The following is an 18,087-nucleotide window of genomic DNA, read 5'->3' as shown; positions in this document are numbered from 1 at the left end:
TTCAGTACATTTCAAACATATTAACTTTAACTTTATACATACTGGTAAAAATGTTAGCCTGAATGCACTTTAAGTCGCTTTAAATAAAAGCGTCTGCTAAATGCATAAATGTAAATATACATTTAGGTTAATATAAAATAAAAGTTGGACTTTAAAATGTTCAAAAATACTTTTAAAAACATTAGCCTACTTTTAAGCACACTTAAGTGACCTTTCATTAATACTATATAGAACTCTTCTAGTAAGCTACAGTTATAAGATATGAACATACTTGTAAGATATTAAGTAGTACACTACTAGTACACTAAGGAAGTTTCCGCCACTAATTAAAAAAGGAGGTAATAATGATGCTTTTATCTGACATTTTTGACTTTTTGAGAGGAAAAACTGTCATATTTATGAGATAAATAGTAATTTTTCATGAAGATGATTTCCCATGAGCGCGAACACAGTATGCTCCCTACATAGACGGTATCCTCGCACGCTCCCTAGTGACGCGTCAGGCGCGTCGCAGTCGCATTGCATGCTGGGATATGGCGAGCGCACTCTGCTCCTCCCCACGTGTTTGAGTGACTACAGCGATCAGAGACATGGCAGCAGCGTCTTCTCTCATCCACACGATCCGCACAAACACAGAGATCCTCACACAGTCCAGCTGAAGTACTTCAAGACAGTTGAACTAACGCTGGGCTCCGAGCGGGGACGCGCACGTCAGCTGACGCACCGCTTAGATCGCGACTTCTGTTGAGTATTGGAGTGTATCAGCGAGGCCTCGGTAAGTGTGTGTGTCAGATGTGTTCACAACAAGCTAAGATAGACACAGCGATGTTTCAAAAGTTACATACGTATAAAAACATGTGTATAAACATACAAACATTGCGAATAGTATGAGTTTGAAGGCGTTCTGCGCGCGGTTTGCGTTATGTTTATCTGAGGAGGGATGCTAACTCATCTTAGCATCCGCCTCTGGCAGATTCCCTTTTATCTCTACTTTATTTAAACTTTTTTACTTTTATATTTCATGTATTTTACTGTGATGGTATGTGTTATAAAGCTGCTGGCTGTCAGTTAATTAGTAGACCCGAGTCGCCTGCTAATTATCCTGACAAACAGTGATTGATTGTCGGGTACAAATGATTAGATTGTTTATTATGTAACTTACTACATGTGTGTTACGGAAGCCCTTTCTACACAATGAAAATTATGATTTAGTAATTAATTATAATAGCACAAATAGCTGAAACTGTGATTACGAGGCAAGAAGTCATTAAAACACTTGTTTTTGTCTCCCCTCATTTTGACTTATGTGTGTTTGTATACACATACACAATCAAATTTTATGTATGTTTGTAGGGTTGAAGTCCACTAGCAGTCTTCATTATGGCGAGCGGAGACGATGATGATCCTATTATACAAGAGGTATCTTCGGTTGGATGATCAAACTGCTGAGTTATTGTAGTTTTTAGCATCTGTATCATTCTTTTTATTCTCTCTCTCCTTTTAGATTGATGTGTATCTGGCCAGAAGTCTTGTGGAAAAGCTGTATTTGTTCCAAGTAAGAATGACACACAATACATTTTGTCAAGTCCAATATCAAAACTGATATCAGAGCTGTTAATATTCATGCATTGGAGTTTAATGAAGGCCAATGACAAATTTGGTGTCAGTATAATATCTTTTTTGCTCACCAAGGCTGCATTTATTTGGTCAAAAAAAAAACAGTAATATTGTGAAATATTATTACAACTTAAAATATCAATTCTATGTGAGTATATCTGTTAAGTAGTAATTTTTTTCTGTGATGCTCCGCTGTATTTTCAGCATCATTCCTCCAGTCTTCAGTGTCACATGATCTTCAGAAATCAGAATAATATGATGATTTGCTGCTCAAAAAAAAAAAATTGTTAAAACAATGTTAAAAACAGTAGTGCTGCTTCATATTTTTGTGTTAACAGCGATGCATTTAATTTATACAGTGATACATTTTTAGTTCAAAAATGTTTTGTAACATTATAATTGTTTTTACTGCCACTTTTGATCAATTTGATTTCTTCTAAAAATTATGTATTTTTTTTTTTATTACTCTATTGTAATACAGAGGTCACAACAGATTTGGTTATTGACTGATGATCTTTAAATATCACTAGTTGCATGACTTTTTTTGATCTTTTCCTCTCCAGTATCCAGTGCGTCCTGCTTCTATGAGCTATGATAATGTGACTCATCTGGCGGCCAGGATTAAACCCAAGCAGCAGAAGGTACGCTGGTGTTCACCGCAGGCGTCTGAAGTTTCTCTTGTTAAACACACAGAGCTCACGGTTTTCCTCCTGCTTCCAGGTTGAACTGGAGGTGGCCATGGACACCATGAGCCCAAACTACTGCCGCAGTAAAGGCGAGCAGATCGCGCTCAATGTGGACGGCACGTCTTCAGAGGACCCCAGCGTCTACTCGACGTGAGGAGCATCAGCCTTTCTGATGTTCACAGCCAGACTCTGCACAGAAACTCTCACAGTTTCAATCTGTTCCTTCTGCTTACAGGAAAATGATGGACAAGCAGGCGTTCTCCTCGATCCAGGCGACCACGAACACGTCCCGCTACGCTGCGGCTGTGTTTCACAAAGGTTGGCTTTTGCAGCCTTGCGTTCCTGTGGAGTAGAAGCAGTTAGCGTGAATGCTGTGATGTGATGATCTGTTCTCCATGTTTTGGTGGCAGGAGAGCTTCATCTCACTCCGCTGCAGGGAATCCTCCAGATGAGACCCAGCTTCACTTACCTGGATAAAGCTGACACTAAACACAGAGAAAGAGAGGCGGCCAATGAAGGTGCTTCGGGCTCACTTCTGGTGTTTATACTGACTAGATCTGATCTTAGAGGGCAAATAAATAGCATTATATATGATGCATTTTGGTTTTGCTCAAATCAGAAATATTTGCAGCATTGAAAGGAACATAAACATTACATGAAATCAACTAAAATGAAAGCTTTTTATTTTATTTGTCATTTTAATTTAGTTTAACTCGATTAAATTTGATTAAAACTGAATTAAAATTAATAAACACTACATAGATGTATATTAAAAATAAGACAAAGACACAAAGTTACTAAAACAAACTAAAGAAAATTAAAACTTGTTCAAAATATTAATAAAACTATTCATAAATATTATTCTATGGCAGTGGTGCTACAATAACAGTTTAAAATATATTTTAATTTTCACACATAACTATACACGTGTCGTGGAATGCTCTTTTCAACTCTCTAAACATAAAAAACAACTGAACAGAACAATAAACAAAACAAAAAAATATATAGAAAAAATTGGTAGATATATAGATACAATGTACCAGCACATAAAAAATAAAAGCTTGCTGATTTAAGGTTTAAAAATGTTGAAAATTCATAGAAAAATTAAAAAAGCTCAAATTTAATTTTTTGTATTTCAAAACAATTGTATTTTTAATTCAAAAATGCTAACAAATGTATATAAAAAAGTGCAATAATACTATTGGTGCTATTATTGATCATTTTATTTTTGTAGTTATATTTAATGGGTCAAGCTATGTGCAGTGTGAGCACCAAACCAGATCTCAAGGTCCTCTCATGAAAACCTGAATGATTAAATATCCTGTAATTCTCACTGTGCATGATTAAGATGAACTAATGAGTGTGTGACGTCTGCAGCTGGAGACTCTTCTCAGGACGAGGCAGAAGAAGATGTTAAACAAATCACTGTAAGACTTCATGCAGTTGTTTTCTTTTTTGGAAAGTATAGAATAAAACTGCTGAATCATGATCTGTGCTCATCGCTCGTATTGTTTACTTGCTCTTTCACCAGGTGAGGTTTTCCCGGCCCGAGTCAGAACAGGCCCGTCAGCGCCGCATCCAGTCCTACGAGTTCCTGCAGAAGAAACAGGCCGAAGAGCCTTGGGTTCACCTGCATTACCACGGTATCAAGGTGTGTGTGATCATGTGACCCACTGCAGCACGCTTCACTGATGCATCCTAACACACATCAAACAAACATATTACATGTGCACCCCTTTTACTGCTCAGAAATCACTTTTTACAAAGACTTTGACTTTGCTCCTGAAATTATAGTAAACTTGCCATCTCATGTTTGAGAGTGAAGAACTTAAGACTTAGAAATATTTAACTATTATAAAAAAAAAAATTATATTCTGAAATATTTTCTTTATTTTACAATGCATTTGTAATTTATAACATAAGTAATCTTTATTATAATATTTCCTCTTATTAAAGATGATGAAGAAGTTTTTTTTTTTTTTTTTAGTTTCTTTGTAAAAAAAAAAAAAAAAAAGCTTTCTAACTGCATGCATTGTGGCCATTAACTGACAAATTATTGAAATATAAGCATTAAATATCTGAGACTTCCAAGTGAGGTTTGGTTTGCAAATATGTGAAAATATTATCAAAGTTTTGTTTTTATTACAGTACAGAGCAATTACATAGTGCATTATGATAATAATAGAATTATTATTATTAATAAAGTTAAAAGTTAAAAAAAAAAAAATACTGCAAATGTTTGGAACAAAAAGTGAAATGTTTCTATCACAGTTTACATCACAATATTGTATAATGGCAAAATAATTGCAGTGCCATGTCATTTTTAAGATGTTCAGCCTTCATAAAAACATTTAAAAGAGATTAATCACCAAGAGAGACTAAGTATTTAACTGTAAACATTAAGCAATGAATGAACTGCAAAGTTCAATGTTTAATTATTGAGATATTAGCCTGAACTGTCAGCTAATATCTGATCTGGAATGGTTCAGTGTGTATTATATTATTCATGCATTCGTTGATTCTGATTGGTCGTCAGGACGGACGTTCTGAGCACGAGCGCCAGTATCTTTACTGCCAGGCCATGGACACGGCAGAAAACACAGAGCTGGTCAAAACACCACGGTGAGTGCCTTCTGTCATTAAAACTACAAGATCAGTTTATGAAATATGTGTGTGTTCATCTGATGTCCTTTTGTTCCGTCCTCAGTGAATATCTGTCCATGCTCATGCCTCCTTTGGCTGAAGAAAAAGTGTAAGTAGAAGATCGTAGAGTAGGTGTGTGTTTTTCCCGGTTTCCTCTTCTCATGTTGTCCTCTGGTCCTCCAGCACCAAGCCCATGGGTCCCAGTAACGTGCTCTCCATGGCCCAGCTCCGCACGCTTCCTCTGGGGGATCAGGTCAAGACGCTGATGAAGAACGGTGCGTCATTGTTCATGGTCTGATTCAGGCATCCTCAAATAGAGAGGACCGCAGTCTGGTTCCAACCGAGCTGTGAGACACAATGACATGGAGTAGCACCAATATCTCTACTCTCAAAACATGTTTTTGTGATACTGGTGTAAATGTACATTTATAAAACGTTCCGTAAAGCATTTTCCAGACCCCCTCTGAAATCCCAAAACATGCATTGACTACCCCAGGGGAATGTTATCTGTCTCTATATGAGGGTTTTCTTTTGCTTGTAGTGAAGGTGATGCCGTTTGCCAATCTGATGGGGCTGCTGGCCTCAGGAACGGACTCCACCGCAGTGCTGCGCTGCATCCAGCAGGTGGCGCTGCTCGTCCAGGGAAACTGGGTCGTGAAGAGGTCAGGAGGGAGTTTGTGCAGTTAAAGCATCATGTTTTAGTAGATGAAGTGCTCAGATTGTGCGTGTGCGCTCTTTGTCTTTGACAGTGACGTGCTGTATCCCAAAAACACCTGCAGCTCCCTCAGCGGCGTTCCTGCTGAAGTACTCTGTCGCGGGCGAGACTTCGTGGTCAGTATATATTTAGATTTTCTCCACATGAATGGATTGTCGTACAGTTACTGATATCATTAGCTCTCTATATGCACGTTTATCTGTCTCTAATTAATATTAAGGTCATGCTGCAATAGAAACAAGTTTACTTACAATTAAGGTAGAGCAAGGATATATAATAGTGCAACTGTCCTATAAACAGGTTTCATGCTGTACTTTCAGATGTGGAGATTCACTTCAGAACGAACCCTGATGAGAAAAGAGGTCGCTGCCATCATAAAGGTTTGTGTGCTGGATTCAAATAAGAGCTCGGGTAGAACAGAAGGTGGCGCTGTTTTACTCTTTATAGTCTGACAATGAAACCTGCTTCATACAGTTTATCAAGTAAAAGCTCTTTTAGTGTAAGTGTGCAAGCGCCTGATTGTGATCAAGTAAAGGTCAGGAAAAGGTCAGTAATATCTCCAGATGAACTCTTACTGGACTGAAGCAGCTCAGCTTTACTTGGTTCTCCATCAATCATGTTTCAGAGTCTCAGATCTGATCCTCACGATCTTTTGAGGAGCGTTTGTTTCTCTCAATTAGCATTGGATTGCATTGCATTATATGTTTGGATCATTTAAGTCTGATCTTACTAAGACATATTTAGTTTTTGCTTCATATTCTCACTGTCAGAGACTGATGTATCATATGATGCTTCACTAAAACACAGATGCATAAATTTATAAGTGACCCTGGAGCACAAAACCAGTCTAAAGTGTGAATATTTCGAAATTGAGATTTATACATCATCTGAAAGCTGAATAAATATGCTTTTCGTTGATGTATGGTTTGTTAGGAGGACAATATTTGGCCGAAGTCTGGAATCTGAGGATGCAGAAAAATCTTAATATTGAGAAAATCATCTTTAAAGTTGTTCAAAAGAATTCTAAGCAATGCATATTACTAATCAAAAAATTATGTTTGATATATTTACGGTAGGAAATTACAAAATATCTTCATGGAACATGATCTTTACTTCATATCCTAATGATTTTTGGGCATAAAAGAAAAGTGGATAATTTTGACCCATATTATGTATTGTTGGCTATTGCTACAGATATATTCCAGAATCTCAAGACTTTTGTTCTGCAGGGTCACATATATGTTTGTATGCGTGTCGTCCTCTGATGTTTTTCTCTGTCATGTGACCACAGCTTCCTCCAGAGGACGTAAAGGACTTCCTGGAGCAGATGTCTGTCCCTCGATTGAACCGAGGCTGGGAGTTCCTGTTGCCCACGGACCATGATTTTGTCAGAAAGCATCCTGATGTGGCTCAAAGGCAGCACATGCTTTGGATGGGCATTCAGTCCAAGTATGACATAAACCCACAAAACACTTTAGAATGGTCCACTAATGTTAGTGAACTACTTTAGTTAACATGATCTAAGCGAGAGCAATCCTTCTACAGCATTTATTAATCTTAGATGTTAATTTCAACATTTACTAATGCATTATTCAAATCAAAAGTTGTGCTTGTTAATATTAGTTAATGCACTGGGAATTAGCATGAACTAACTATTTTCATCAACTAACATGAACAAAGATGAATAAATGCAGTAATAAATGTATTGTTCATTGTTTGATCATGTTTATTAACCAACATTAACTAATAGCCCATTATTCTAAAGTGTTACCGTACAGGGTTACAACAACATGAACATTTGAACTAATGCTTTAGTTATACAGGATAAATAACACGGGATATTAAAGATATCACACATAGTTTGGTCTTAATAGTGAGTGAGAATCTCCTTCTCCCAGTGTTTTTCTAAACGAACACTATATTGCAGGTTGGAGAAAGTGTTTAACTTCTCCAAAGATGACTTTGTGCCCAAAAAGGATGCTCAGATGGGTATGTTCCAACTTCATGCTTGTGTAAAGTGTGTGTGTGTGTGTGTGCGCTACATATATAAGAATGCTTAATGTTTTTAAAAATCTTCTCACGAAATCGAAATCTTGTGTAACGTTATAGACGTCACTTTTGATCAATCCAATGCATCCTTGCCAAACTAAACCTTCTAAACCGTATTGTTTGCGCAGAGCCCGTTCACGTCAGCGGAGACCAGCGTCTGAAGTCAGCGAAGGAGAACGCTAGAGAGAACCAGTCGGTCATGCAGCGGGAGCTGGACGCTCGAAGACTGAAGGCGTCCAGAAACACGGGCTCGTCCGGAGAGTCTGCCGCCCCGGTGCAGGTCAAGCAGGAGCCCGTGAGTGACTCTGAAGAGCCCATGGACACGTCAGCTCCGCTCACAAACGGCTCGATCAACGGTTACCCCGACTCTACCCCGCTGGCCTCGGACCCTCACAACGGACACGGTCACTCCTTCACCCCGGAGCTCCAGGACTTCGTGAGGAGCACCTTCCGGAAGCACTATGTGTTGTGTCTGAGTGAAGTGAAGAGGCTGTTTAACCTGCATCTGGCCAGTTTACCCACAGGTCACTCGGTGTACGGCCACGTGACGGACCGCATGCTGCAGGACACCATCCTCCAGAGCCAGTGCAAGCAGATCCTGGTGCCTGTGAGTACTGGGGACCATGGGCCTTTCAGAGCAGCTTTCGGAGAACAAGTATAGATGCACTGATTTGAATACAATTATAAGCCTAATTTAGATTGATTCAACTATTACAATTCATTTTAGCAGATCAAAAACTAAGCTACATCATTAACAACACAGTCATTTTAATGCAATTTATTTTTTTTAACCATTAGTTTATTACATAAATTGGTGGTCAAGTAAATGCATGAAGATAAAATAAAATAGTTGTTTGTTTGTTGGTTGTTTTAGAGGCTCGGTTCTTTATTTTGATATATTTGCTCATATTTTAATAGCAGAAAATATTCTGAGGGCTGTCACATTTGGGTGAAAATCATGTGTGAAGAGAGTAGCACGCACAAAATAATGTATTTTTTTTCAGACGTCTTGCACTGTTGGTCAGGTATCTTAAATAATATTATATTTGGATGTAATTGAGCAGTGCCAGTGATGTCCGCATCTCTAAGAAGAGGCGAACTGTTTTCTGTTAGTTTATGGCTTTAACTGATTAAGTCTATGTCTGTCCTGTTCATTAAGTTAATGTGTTTGATTTTAAGATGCGGTCTGGTTCTTTATTCTTAAGGTTAATAGGATTAAGGGTGTGTGTGTGTGTGTGTGGCTGGTAAACAGTACTTATGTAACTACTCCTAATGGAGTTAAAGCTCTTTACAAATGAGTCCAGACTCATTTCTGAGCGTCTTAATGATGTGTTCCTGTGTCTTTGCTTCTTAAAACAACACGAAGGCTATATCCTGATGTCAGGATGTACTTACACACATAGTTAGAATGCATTTCTTTACAGTGTCTTCGTTGCATTATAAGCATTGTGTCTCCAAATTGTGAGCTGAATTAACGTTCTCAAGAAACTGGTCAGAATGAAGCCAAATATAGATTCTGATGTGTGTGTGTGTGTGTGTGTGTGAAGTTTCCTCCTCAGAGCAACGCTGCAGCAGACGAGCAGAAGGTCTTTGGTCTGTGGGAGAGCGGAGAAACCTTCGACAAGGTGATTTCTGAAAGCTGATTTTCAGTTCTTTGCATGTTATTTGTGATTTTGAGTACTTGAGAATGCTTCTGTTTTCTCCGCAGCACCGGCAGGTTCTGTTCGAGATCTTCATGAAGAACTATCGCGTCAGAAGAACCGTGATCCAGACGCGCCTCACGCAGGAGCTCGGGGACGCGGTCACCAAAACAGACGTGGACCGACTGCTCAAGGTGCCCTTACTGGACTTCATTCATAGTTAAAAAATATCAACTATAAATGCTTAATTTATTTAGTTTTTGTTGTTATTTGAAAACAAGTTTTAAATACCTTCTAGTATTTCATTATTTTTCCAAAACATTTAGCAAAAAAACTTTTTTCCAAAACAAGTGTATGACAAACAAACAATAAATAAATATCAAATTACAAGCAATAAATCAGCTAAAAATTAAACTGTCTATAACTATTTTTTGCATGTCATTTATTTTTATTTTTAATTAATTTATTTTTATTTTTTAAGTATACATTGCCATACACTTGAGAAAAAAAAAGTCAGAAAAAAATACTTTCAAATATATAGTTAGTCAAATACGATCAAGAAAATTGCAAGTAAAAATAAATCACCTAAAAAACATTTTGCACTCATGACATAACAAATAGAAAGGTTCAAATATTTTAATGGTGATGCAATATTTCAGACATACAATATAGCAAAGTTTTATTTTCAAAATAAATTTTTTAAAACAATCTGTATATAAATTAATTTAGCCTTCAAGTATTTTTCTGTTAAGTAAAAAGATTTGTCTCTTGCTTATATCAATAGTTAGTAATGTAGTTGTTAAGGTTGGATTATGTATCTAAGTGTTTATAAGCACTAATAATCCACCAATCTGTTAATAACAGGAATGATAAAAGCAACTAGTCGCTGTATTAAAGTGTTAGCATGTGGTTTGTATAGTTAACCGTTCGTACAGTGTGACGTGCTGAAGTCAGACTCTGCTGCTGCTGTTCTCTTCAGGAGTGCTGCATGAGTTTGGGAGGGATGTGGTATCTGAGGGGAACCGTTCCCTCCTGACAGGACAGCTGGAGCGCCGCAGGTCCTGTCAATCACACGTCTCCCGAGTGACCAGGAGCAGCCAACACACTCAACCAATCACTGCCCTCGGCTGACCCCAGCGGCCCGGGGACACGCCCACTCCGGAGCATCTGCTTACGTTAACCCTTACATCCGGTCACATGAGCATCTCACCACAAGGGCTGAAGATTCATCCGATCCTGCGTTTGAGGAACATTTCAGTACAAGGAAAGGAGTCAGTTATGCTGGGTTTTTTTTGTTTTCTTTTTAGGACCTAATATGAAAGTAGGTATTGCTAATAAAGACAGGAGATGATGATTCAACTCATTTTCTCCTGCTTGTGGCCTTCGGGAGCCTGTCGGCAGATTTTGGCCTTGTTTCTTACCCTTAGCTGACTGAAAAAAGATGTTTGGTTCAAAATCGTTTTCTTGATTTTATTGCATAATGAAGATTTTTTTTGTTTTGTTTTGTATTTTGCCCCACGTTTAAGAATGGCTTTACTGTAACCGAAAAAAAAAAACACAGGATGTGGGATACGGACAGATTTGAAGAGCTCTAAATTATAATAAATCCTCTGAAATATTAATTGCTCAGCTCTGATTGGGTCAGATGAAGGCTTTGAAGCTCCTGTTGAAAATGTTTACAGCTCTGACAACCAAAATGTAACGGTGGTTGATTCTGGAGCAGTTTAGATCAGTCCAAATCTAATATATGGATCGATGCTCATGAGTATTTATTGGACCTGAAGGGAGAACGACATCGGCTCTGAATGACATTTACAGACATAAATGCTGAAGCAATTTAAAAATGAATTAATAAACAATGCATAAAGGTTACACTTTTTTTTTTCTTCTTCTCTCATCATGCAAGTGATCTAGGATTATTGCTCTAGTTGCTAAACTGTGTTTGGGTGTGAAAGAAAGTGCCTCTTAGTTATTCAGGTGAAATATTCGATCCGTATGATTTGCAATCCTACAGTTCTGACTGAAATCACATGCACGTTCGTCTCTTCCAGGCCTGCATATAAAGCGTTCACTGTCCGTCTGTTTATTAATCATTCCACATCTTCATATTCTGGATCATCGTTGCCAAGTCTGTACAGTCACACACTCAAACAGATCTGAACCCCAAATCTTTTTTATTTGTATGCTATTCTGAATAAATGTTACAACTGACATCTTCAAAAGTCGTTTTATATTTTATCCTGCAAAAGACGATTTGCATTCAGTTATTGATTTAACTGCAGTGACGTTATCAGAGGAGAACAATAAACTGAGCTGAAATATCAAACTTATATTGTCTTCTGTAGATCTGATTTACAGCTGGAATTGATTTCATATTTATAATTTGTATTTATATATATATATATTTTTTAAGATGCTTTAAAGCAAATTGTCATTTTAGTTTAAGCTGTCCTTGTTACAGTGTATTTATACAATTAAACACTAAATAACATTAATATTACTAATTAGTTATATCTATATGATCTGGTTTAGATTTAGTTGCATGCAATTATGCATTATCTGCTGTTATTACTAATAAAAATGTGTACAAGCACACTAAAATACACTGTTATCAACATCTCCGTTTTTTATTTTTATCTTAATTTATATTACAAAATACTGAGCAAGGCGAATACAAAAGCAGCACTTTATTAATTGATAAACATGCTCCGTTAACTGCAGAAAATCATGCACAATCATTGGTTACTGATTACAAGAACTTTATATTTCTACCAATATTCTAGAAATGGGTTTTTTTAGGTCTCAAAATAAGTTCTTCTATACCGTACGTTTCCTTAAATTCTACCCAGTGTCTCAGCTTTTGTAATTTTTCCATTTTAAATACAAACCAGTGCTGTCTGAAATGTATTGAAGATAACAGATGGCACATATCAGCTTGATAAATACATTACCTAATGCTGCGATGTCACTCTAATCTTATCAAGGGCCTTGATTAGAAGCAGAAACTGAAGACGATGTTCTCTGATGTCCAAGAGTCGGGGTGGAAAGTCCATTTATGTGCAGTATACAGGTGAAAGTTCACATGCAAACACTCGACTGGAGACACTTGCCCTCTTATGAGGTTATGAATGAATGGTGCAAACAGCGTTGAGACTGAAACACGTCAACTAGCGGTGTCACAAAGTTCATGTGCCAATCAAATATTCTTCCAAGTCACTGACATCTTTAAGATAATGGAATTCCTTTAACAGATGCAACAAATGCACAGATCAGTGATCACTAAAACACTAGACTTTATTGCACGGAGCTAAAGCAAATATATATTCACAATTTAAAAGAGACCATATCATTTTCACATCATTAAGATTATTGCATTTGATTATTTTCATGGCAGATAAGCACTGTTTAACATTACTGTAATGCAGACAAACACATGATATGATATATATATATAAATAATAAAACATCTAGATATATTAGTGTTCATCTAATGTTTGCATCTATAATTTACAGTGATTTTTAATTGTTTCTTGTCAGGGTGAATTTTTTAAAGGAAAACTTCTTTAAAAACCTTTACAGAGACCAATTTTAATTACATTATTCTTCTCAGATCATTGAATTCATATAGAATTCATGAATAGATTCATTTCCAAACAGGCTATATTGTATTTTTATTTTATTTTACTACTTATCTGTATTTTTTTCCTACTGATTATGTAGTAATATATAAGCTGAAAATGTTATTTTTGTGAGATTCACTCCACTATAAATACACACAAAGTCGACAAAGATTTACTGTTTGCTTCAGAAATCAGTTACAGTACATTTAAGTTTACAGAAATATTTCCAAAAGTGCGTTATATACACGTTGTAGACGCAGATCAGTGCCTCATTCAACCTGACCGGGCTTGACCCTGTTCTCCTTCAGGTCCTTTTTGCTCTTTTGGATAAAGGTGAAAATCTCCTGAAACAGGGCCTTGTACTCGGGCTGCTGGGAATCGTTCTGTGTGTTTACACCGGGCGAGTGTGTGTGCGTTTGGCCGTTTTTTTGCTTCTCTGTACACATCCCACCCTGGCAGCGGCGCAGCAGTGTGTCGTATTTCTCCTGCAGGGCGGTGTATTGAGCATCCACCTCATTTAGCAGAGAGATACCATGATGCTTCACTGCAGGATGCTCTTCACTAAGCAACTGCCTGCTGTGCTGCAGGCTCCGCCCCCTGTGTACAGCCACGCCCACCTCAGCATCCAATGGATGGAACACGTTATCTTCGCTCGAGCGCAAAAGTAGGCGGAGCTCCTGGGCTTCAGCCTCCGTCTCGGCCAGGCGCTCCTTGTAGACTCCGAGCAGTGCCACTTTGGGCTCCAGCTGGCTGAGTTCATGCACCAGAGCATCAGCTTCCAGCTCGGCCGTCTGTCTCAGAGCGCGCTCAGTGTTCAGCTGCGCCTGCAGGGAATCAACCGAGCGCTTCAGCTCCCAGTACTCGTCTTGTTCCTCACGCTTCAGTGACGAGCGGCTGGTGGAAACAGAGGGCTCATGGGAGACGTACCTGAAATACATGCAGCATGGTTAGAAATCAGAGCCGTTGGTCAGATAACTGAAGAGCCAAGTGGTATAATTCATGTTAAAACAACAATAGACTTCACTGAAATCTGGTGCTGTATAGACTCAAATATTGTGTAAAATATTTAAATTTTCTGAGGTCTACCAAAAGAGCCTACTATTTAAGCATATTTCAGAATATTCAATTTGAAAAACTGAAGTATGGGACTTAAAGTGTTAAATATAAAGACACAAACAACAAAGTCGCAATTGTTAGATATAAAGTCGCAATTAAAAAAAATGAAGTAACAATTATTAGATAAAAAGTCGCAAATTATAAACAATGAAGTTGTGATTGTAAGTAATAAAGTTGCAGTTGAAGTCGCAACTATTAGATATAAAGTCGCAATTAAAAAAAATGAAGTCACAATTGTTAGATATAAAGTCGCAATTAAGAACAATTAAGTTGCAATTGTTAGATTTAAATTAACAATTAAGAACAATTAAGTTGCAATTTTGAGTAAATGTAAACAATTGTGTAATTGTTAACAAAAAGTCACAACTGTTAGATATAAAGTCGCAGCTGAAGTCACAACCATTACATATAAAGTTGCAATTAAGAAAAATTAAGTACAATTGTTAGATATAAAGTCTAAATTACAAATAAGTCGCAATTGTTAGATTTAGAGACACAATTATAAACATTTTGTAATTGTTAACAAAAAGTCAACTGTTAGATATAAAGTTGCAATTACAAATAGTTGCACTCGTTAGACGTAAAGTCATAATTACGAAAAACAAAGGTGCTATTCTTAGATATAAAGTTGCAATTACAAACAATGCAATCACAACTATTATATATAAAGTTGCAACGTTTTAAAAAATTAACTGTAAGATATGAAGCCACAATTACGAACAACAAACTCGCAATTGTTATATATAAAGCATCAATTACAAGCAATAAAGCCATATTTGTGGACAAAAATGTCACAACTGTTAGATTTAAAGTTGCAATTACAATAAATTAAGTTTATGTATTATTATGTAATTATGAACAATGAAGTCACAATTAGATATAAAGTTCTGAAATATAAAATTTGCAATTGCAAGAAATAAATTTTTAAGTTTGAGATATAACTATTGTGAGAGTGAACATTGCAACTGTGAAAATTGTGAAATCTGAATTTTTTTTTTTGTAGAGTTGCACGTAACACAATATATATTTCCCTTTTCTTGCGTCAAATAACTCTATCCATGTCACCTCCAGCAGATTAAGCAGAGTCTGGCAGGAATATAAATGTGTTGGTTAAGCCTGAAACCTACGAATGAAAAGAAGCGAATTTGTTTCTTTACTAATCCACTTTACCGTGATCGTTTAAAGGCCACTAGTTTCACGTACTTGACCTTCTGTAGCACGAAACACAGTGGGGGTTTAAAATATGCAAAATGCATTGCAGAAACCTACTTGTGCAACCGAGAGTTGTCCTCGCACCATGTGAGACCCTGAACACCGTCAGGATCACTGGACCGGGTCTGTTCGGCAGAATCCAGCTTCAGCTTCTGCATGTCTCTGTGTAGCTCCTCCACCTGAGTCTGCAGTCCTTCCACCATCTCTGTGAGCCTGCCGTCAGGAGATGCACATTTTCACCTCAGCCTCATGCATTCACTTCCCATCGTTTCTAAAGCCTTACCCTTCGATCTTCATCTGAGCCGCTCTGTTCTCCAGCACCAGGCGTTGGTTTTTCAGCTCCAGGTCTTGTGCGGTTGAATCCAGCTGCTCGTAGAGTTTAGCCTGCTGATCGTTCGCCGACCTCAGCATATCCACCTGTTTAGAAAGATACTAGACAGAGGAGAAAGAAACATTAGACTGAACTCACTGACAAGTTCTGATAGCTGTGTCTATCTCATTTACATAAAGGCTTTTTCTCAGTTATTCTTAGCAGGATGTAAATCTAAGATATACATCCATTATATTGCCTTTTAAGAGAAGTCTAAACCAAGTTCTAGCTATAGACTCATTCACTTAAGATGTTTAACTATTATATAATGGCTATCAGTTTGTTCTTTGCAAATATTGACGCTAAGTGAAAATCTGGCACAGTTATCTGAAATATTAGGCAATGCATTCTCTATTTATGGCCTTTAGATGCAACGCTTCTAGATGTGAGTACTGTGTTTTAAAATGGTTTATCACTGCGTGGAACAGACAAAGATTTATACAACCATAAAATCAACTGATTAGAAAGTAGATGGAGGAACTATCCAAAGAACCATGCCAATAAAAGTCTGCTTTTCTGTGCATATGGTTTTTGTTTCATCAGAACAGAGATAGATGGTGGTTATTTAAGCATGTTAATGATGAGATGCATTACCTCTATCTCCTGTATGTGTTCCTGGTTGGTGATGTACATCTGTTGGAGAGTCTCTTCTAAGTCTCCATTCTGCTCCAGTAAATTTTTACCCAATTCTGCGGCCAAATGAAGATCTGCATGAAGAAGACGAGGAAAACAGCTGATGGGCAACCAAAACTAGATGCAAAAACACTCGATTAAAATTATTCTGAACCATTTTAATTGATTTTTTTTTTTATTATTGATGCATACAAGTATTTGTGAGTCTGGCTGATGTTGCAATCATTTGGGCATTGGTTCTCTGGTGGTGTTTGGTAACTTCTCCTTTTACTTCACAACTCAGGAAACTGATAACCAGTTCACTACAAAGCTGATTTAACTCTTTCATGGCGAATATGTTTTGTCATTCTGTCAGGATGTGGTGGAGAGTCAAGCACACACAACACACACTTCCTGTCACCATCAATGCTGTTTTCATCCAAAAAATAAACTAAAATAAAAAATATTTTGTTCGAAGACTATAATTAAATGGAGACTAAACTGAAAGTGCTTTCTCAGTCAGTGCAGGTTCACAAAAGTTCATCTACCACCTTTTCATTTAAAAAGTGTTCTAAACTTATTATTTTACAGAAAGTCAGATAGAGAATCACTCACCGTGCTCCAGATCTTGATGATCGTACCATGGTTCCTCCTCTTTGATATCAAATTCTCCTTCTATAATATCTGTGAGCATCTTTAACCAGTCAAGCAGAACCACTGAAGATCAAGTTTTTATGCTAAACTCTAATTTCGAAATGGTTAATGTATAAGCTACTTAATGTCCTGTCAGCACATTTATAAGATAGATTTATTTTAATTGTTTGAAATTATTTCTCTGAGACGTAGCGTGTGTATATCGACCGTCTCCGAACAATAATCTGAATCTGGGCTGTGTGCGCGCACGAGGTGGAACTCAACAGAGCGCGCACGCTGTGTGCACGCGCCTGTTATCTGCAGGTGCGCGCAGTGTAGTGTCTAACGAGCTCTGTAAATCTTTTTTTCCCTCCTACTCTATATCTGACCGACTTTAGATTGCTTTAAAAGTTAAAACGTTAAAACATAGTTAAGCAGGCTGCAGTTCGGACAGAATTGGATCAGTACAATCCAAAACAAATGATAATAGTATTGCCTTCATGAAATTGTATACATTTATTTTAACTATTAGTTGGTGCATCTTCTTAATGCTATCTATCTATCTATCTATCTATCTATCTATCTATCTATCTATCTATCTATCTATCTATCTATCTATCTATCTATCCATCCATCCATCCATCCATCCATCCATCCATCCGTCTATCCGTCTATCCGTCTGTCTGTCTGTCTGTCTGTCTGTCTCATATAGGCTTAATTATTATTATTTGTTTTGTTTGTTTACAAGGTTTCTGGGCGATGATGGATGCATTTTTTCTCACAGTCAATGCATCTTTTTAAAAACATGTTCAAGTGATTTATATTTTTGACATAAAATAAATAAAATGAATAAAAATAAAATACCAGCTTAATCATTGCATATGCAATGTGTACTACTTTTCTTAAAAAAAAATGTTTTTTTAATAAAAATAATTTAAAAAAACGTTTTAAAAACATTGTAATCTATTACACAGTAGGATAAATAAAGGGCCAGATGTAATAAAAAAAATTTTTTTAATATTGTATTTGTTGTTTTTATTTATTTTTAGTGGGGAAAAAAATAATTTAGTTAAAGGAATTAAATTGAGTACAAGTATTGAACATTAGTAGAAATGTGTGCCTGTATATGTGTGAGTATTCCCTCTATGTAAATAAAAGTAAATGTTATACAGTA

General features: G+C 36.9%; 2 protein-coding genes across 2 annotated transcripts; one reads left to right on the top strand and one right to left on the bottom strand.

Moving 5' to 3' along the window:
• The first annotated feature begins 474 nt into the window (after positions 1 to 474).
• On the top strand, positions 475 to 11,572 carry polr3e (polymerase (RNA) III (DNA directed) polypeptide E). Its single transcript, XM_026277408.1, has 21 exons — positions 475 to 775; positions 1,354 to 1,419; positions 1,505 to 1,555; positions 2,181 to 2,258; positions 2,338 to 2,453; positions 2,539 to 2,621; positions 2,714 to 2,821; positions 3,681 to 3,730; positions 3,835 to 3,954; positions 4,840 to 4,925; positions 5,011 to 5,055; positions 5,130 to 5,221; positions 5,488 to 5,608; positions 5,696 to 5,777; positions 5,982 to 6,041; positions 6,953 to 7,110; positions 7,589 to 7,650; positions 7,839 to 8,317; positions 9,258 to 9,335; positions 9,419 to 9,544; positions 10,330 to 11,572. Exons 2-21 carry the CDS (start codon positions 1,381 to 1,383, stop codon positions 10,384 to 10,386), a joined length of 2,091 nt encoding a protein of 696 aa, XP_026133193.1. The 5' UTR covers positions 475 to 775; positions 1,354 to 1,380; the 3' UTR covers positions 10,387 to 11,572.
• cdr2b (cerebellar degeneration-related protein 2b) lies at positions 10,831 to 17,206 on the bottom strand. The gene is made up of 5 exons (XM_026277409.1): positions 16,896 to 17,206; positions 16,263 to 16,375; positions 15,582 to 15,730; positions 15,356 to 15,511; positions 10,831 to 13,897 (listed from the first exon to the last, which is right to left on the bottom strand). Exons 1-5 carry the CDS (start codon positions 16,972 to 16,974, stop codon positions 13,240 to 13,242), a joined length of 1,155 nt encoding a protein of 384 aa, XP_026133194.1. The 5' UTR covers positions 16,975 to 17,206; the 3' UTR covers positions 10,831 to 13,239.
• Positions 17,207 to 18,087: the final 881 nt, after the last annotated feature.

Source organism: Carassius auratus, chromosome 12 (assembly GCF_003368295.1).
Source record: "Carassius auratus strain Wakin chromosome 12, ASM336829v1, whole genome shotgun sequence".
Lineage (NCBI taxonomy): Eukaryota > Metazoa > Chordata > Actinopteri > Cypriniformes > Cyprinidae > Carassius > Carassius auratus.
This window is presented reverse-complemented; position numbering and strand designations above follow the sequence as displayed.

What these genes read in the sequence shown, in the direction of transcription:
- cdr2b (XM_026277409.1), bottom strand. Translation starts at nt 16,974, where the DNA reads ATGCTCACAGATATTATAGAAGGAGAATTTGATATCAAAGAGGAGGAA. An exon ending in TCATCAAGATCTGGAGCACG is followed by an intron (nt 16,376 to 16,895) that starts GTGAGTGATTCT and finishes TTCTTCATGCAG; the next exon opens with ATCTTCATTTGGCCGCAGAA. An exon ending in GCTCAGATGAAGATCGAAGG is followed by an intron (nt 15,512 to 15,581) that starts GTAAGGCTTTAG and finishes TCCTGACGGCAG; the next exon opens with GCTCACAGAGATGGTGGAAG.
- polr3e (XM_026277408.1), top strand. Translation starts at nt 1,381, where the DNA reads ATGGCGAGCGGAGACGATGATGATCCTATTATACAAGAG. An exon ending in AAAAGCTGTATTTGTTCCAA is followed by an intron (nt 1,556 to 2,180) that starts GTAAGAATGACA and finishes TTTCCTCTCCAG; the next exon opens with TATCCAGTGCGTCCTGCTTC. An exon ending in GCAAGCAGATCCTGGTGCCT is followed by an intron (nt 8,318 to 9,257) that starts GTGAGTACTGGG and finishes GTGTGTGTGAAG; the next exon opens with TTTCCTCCTCAGAGCAACGC.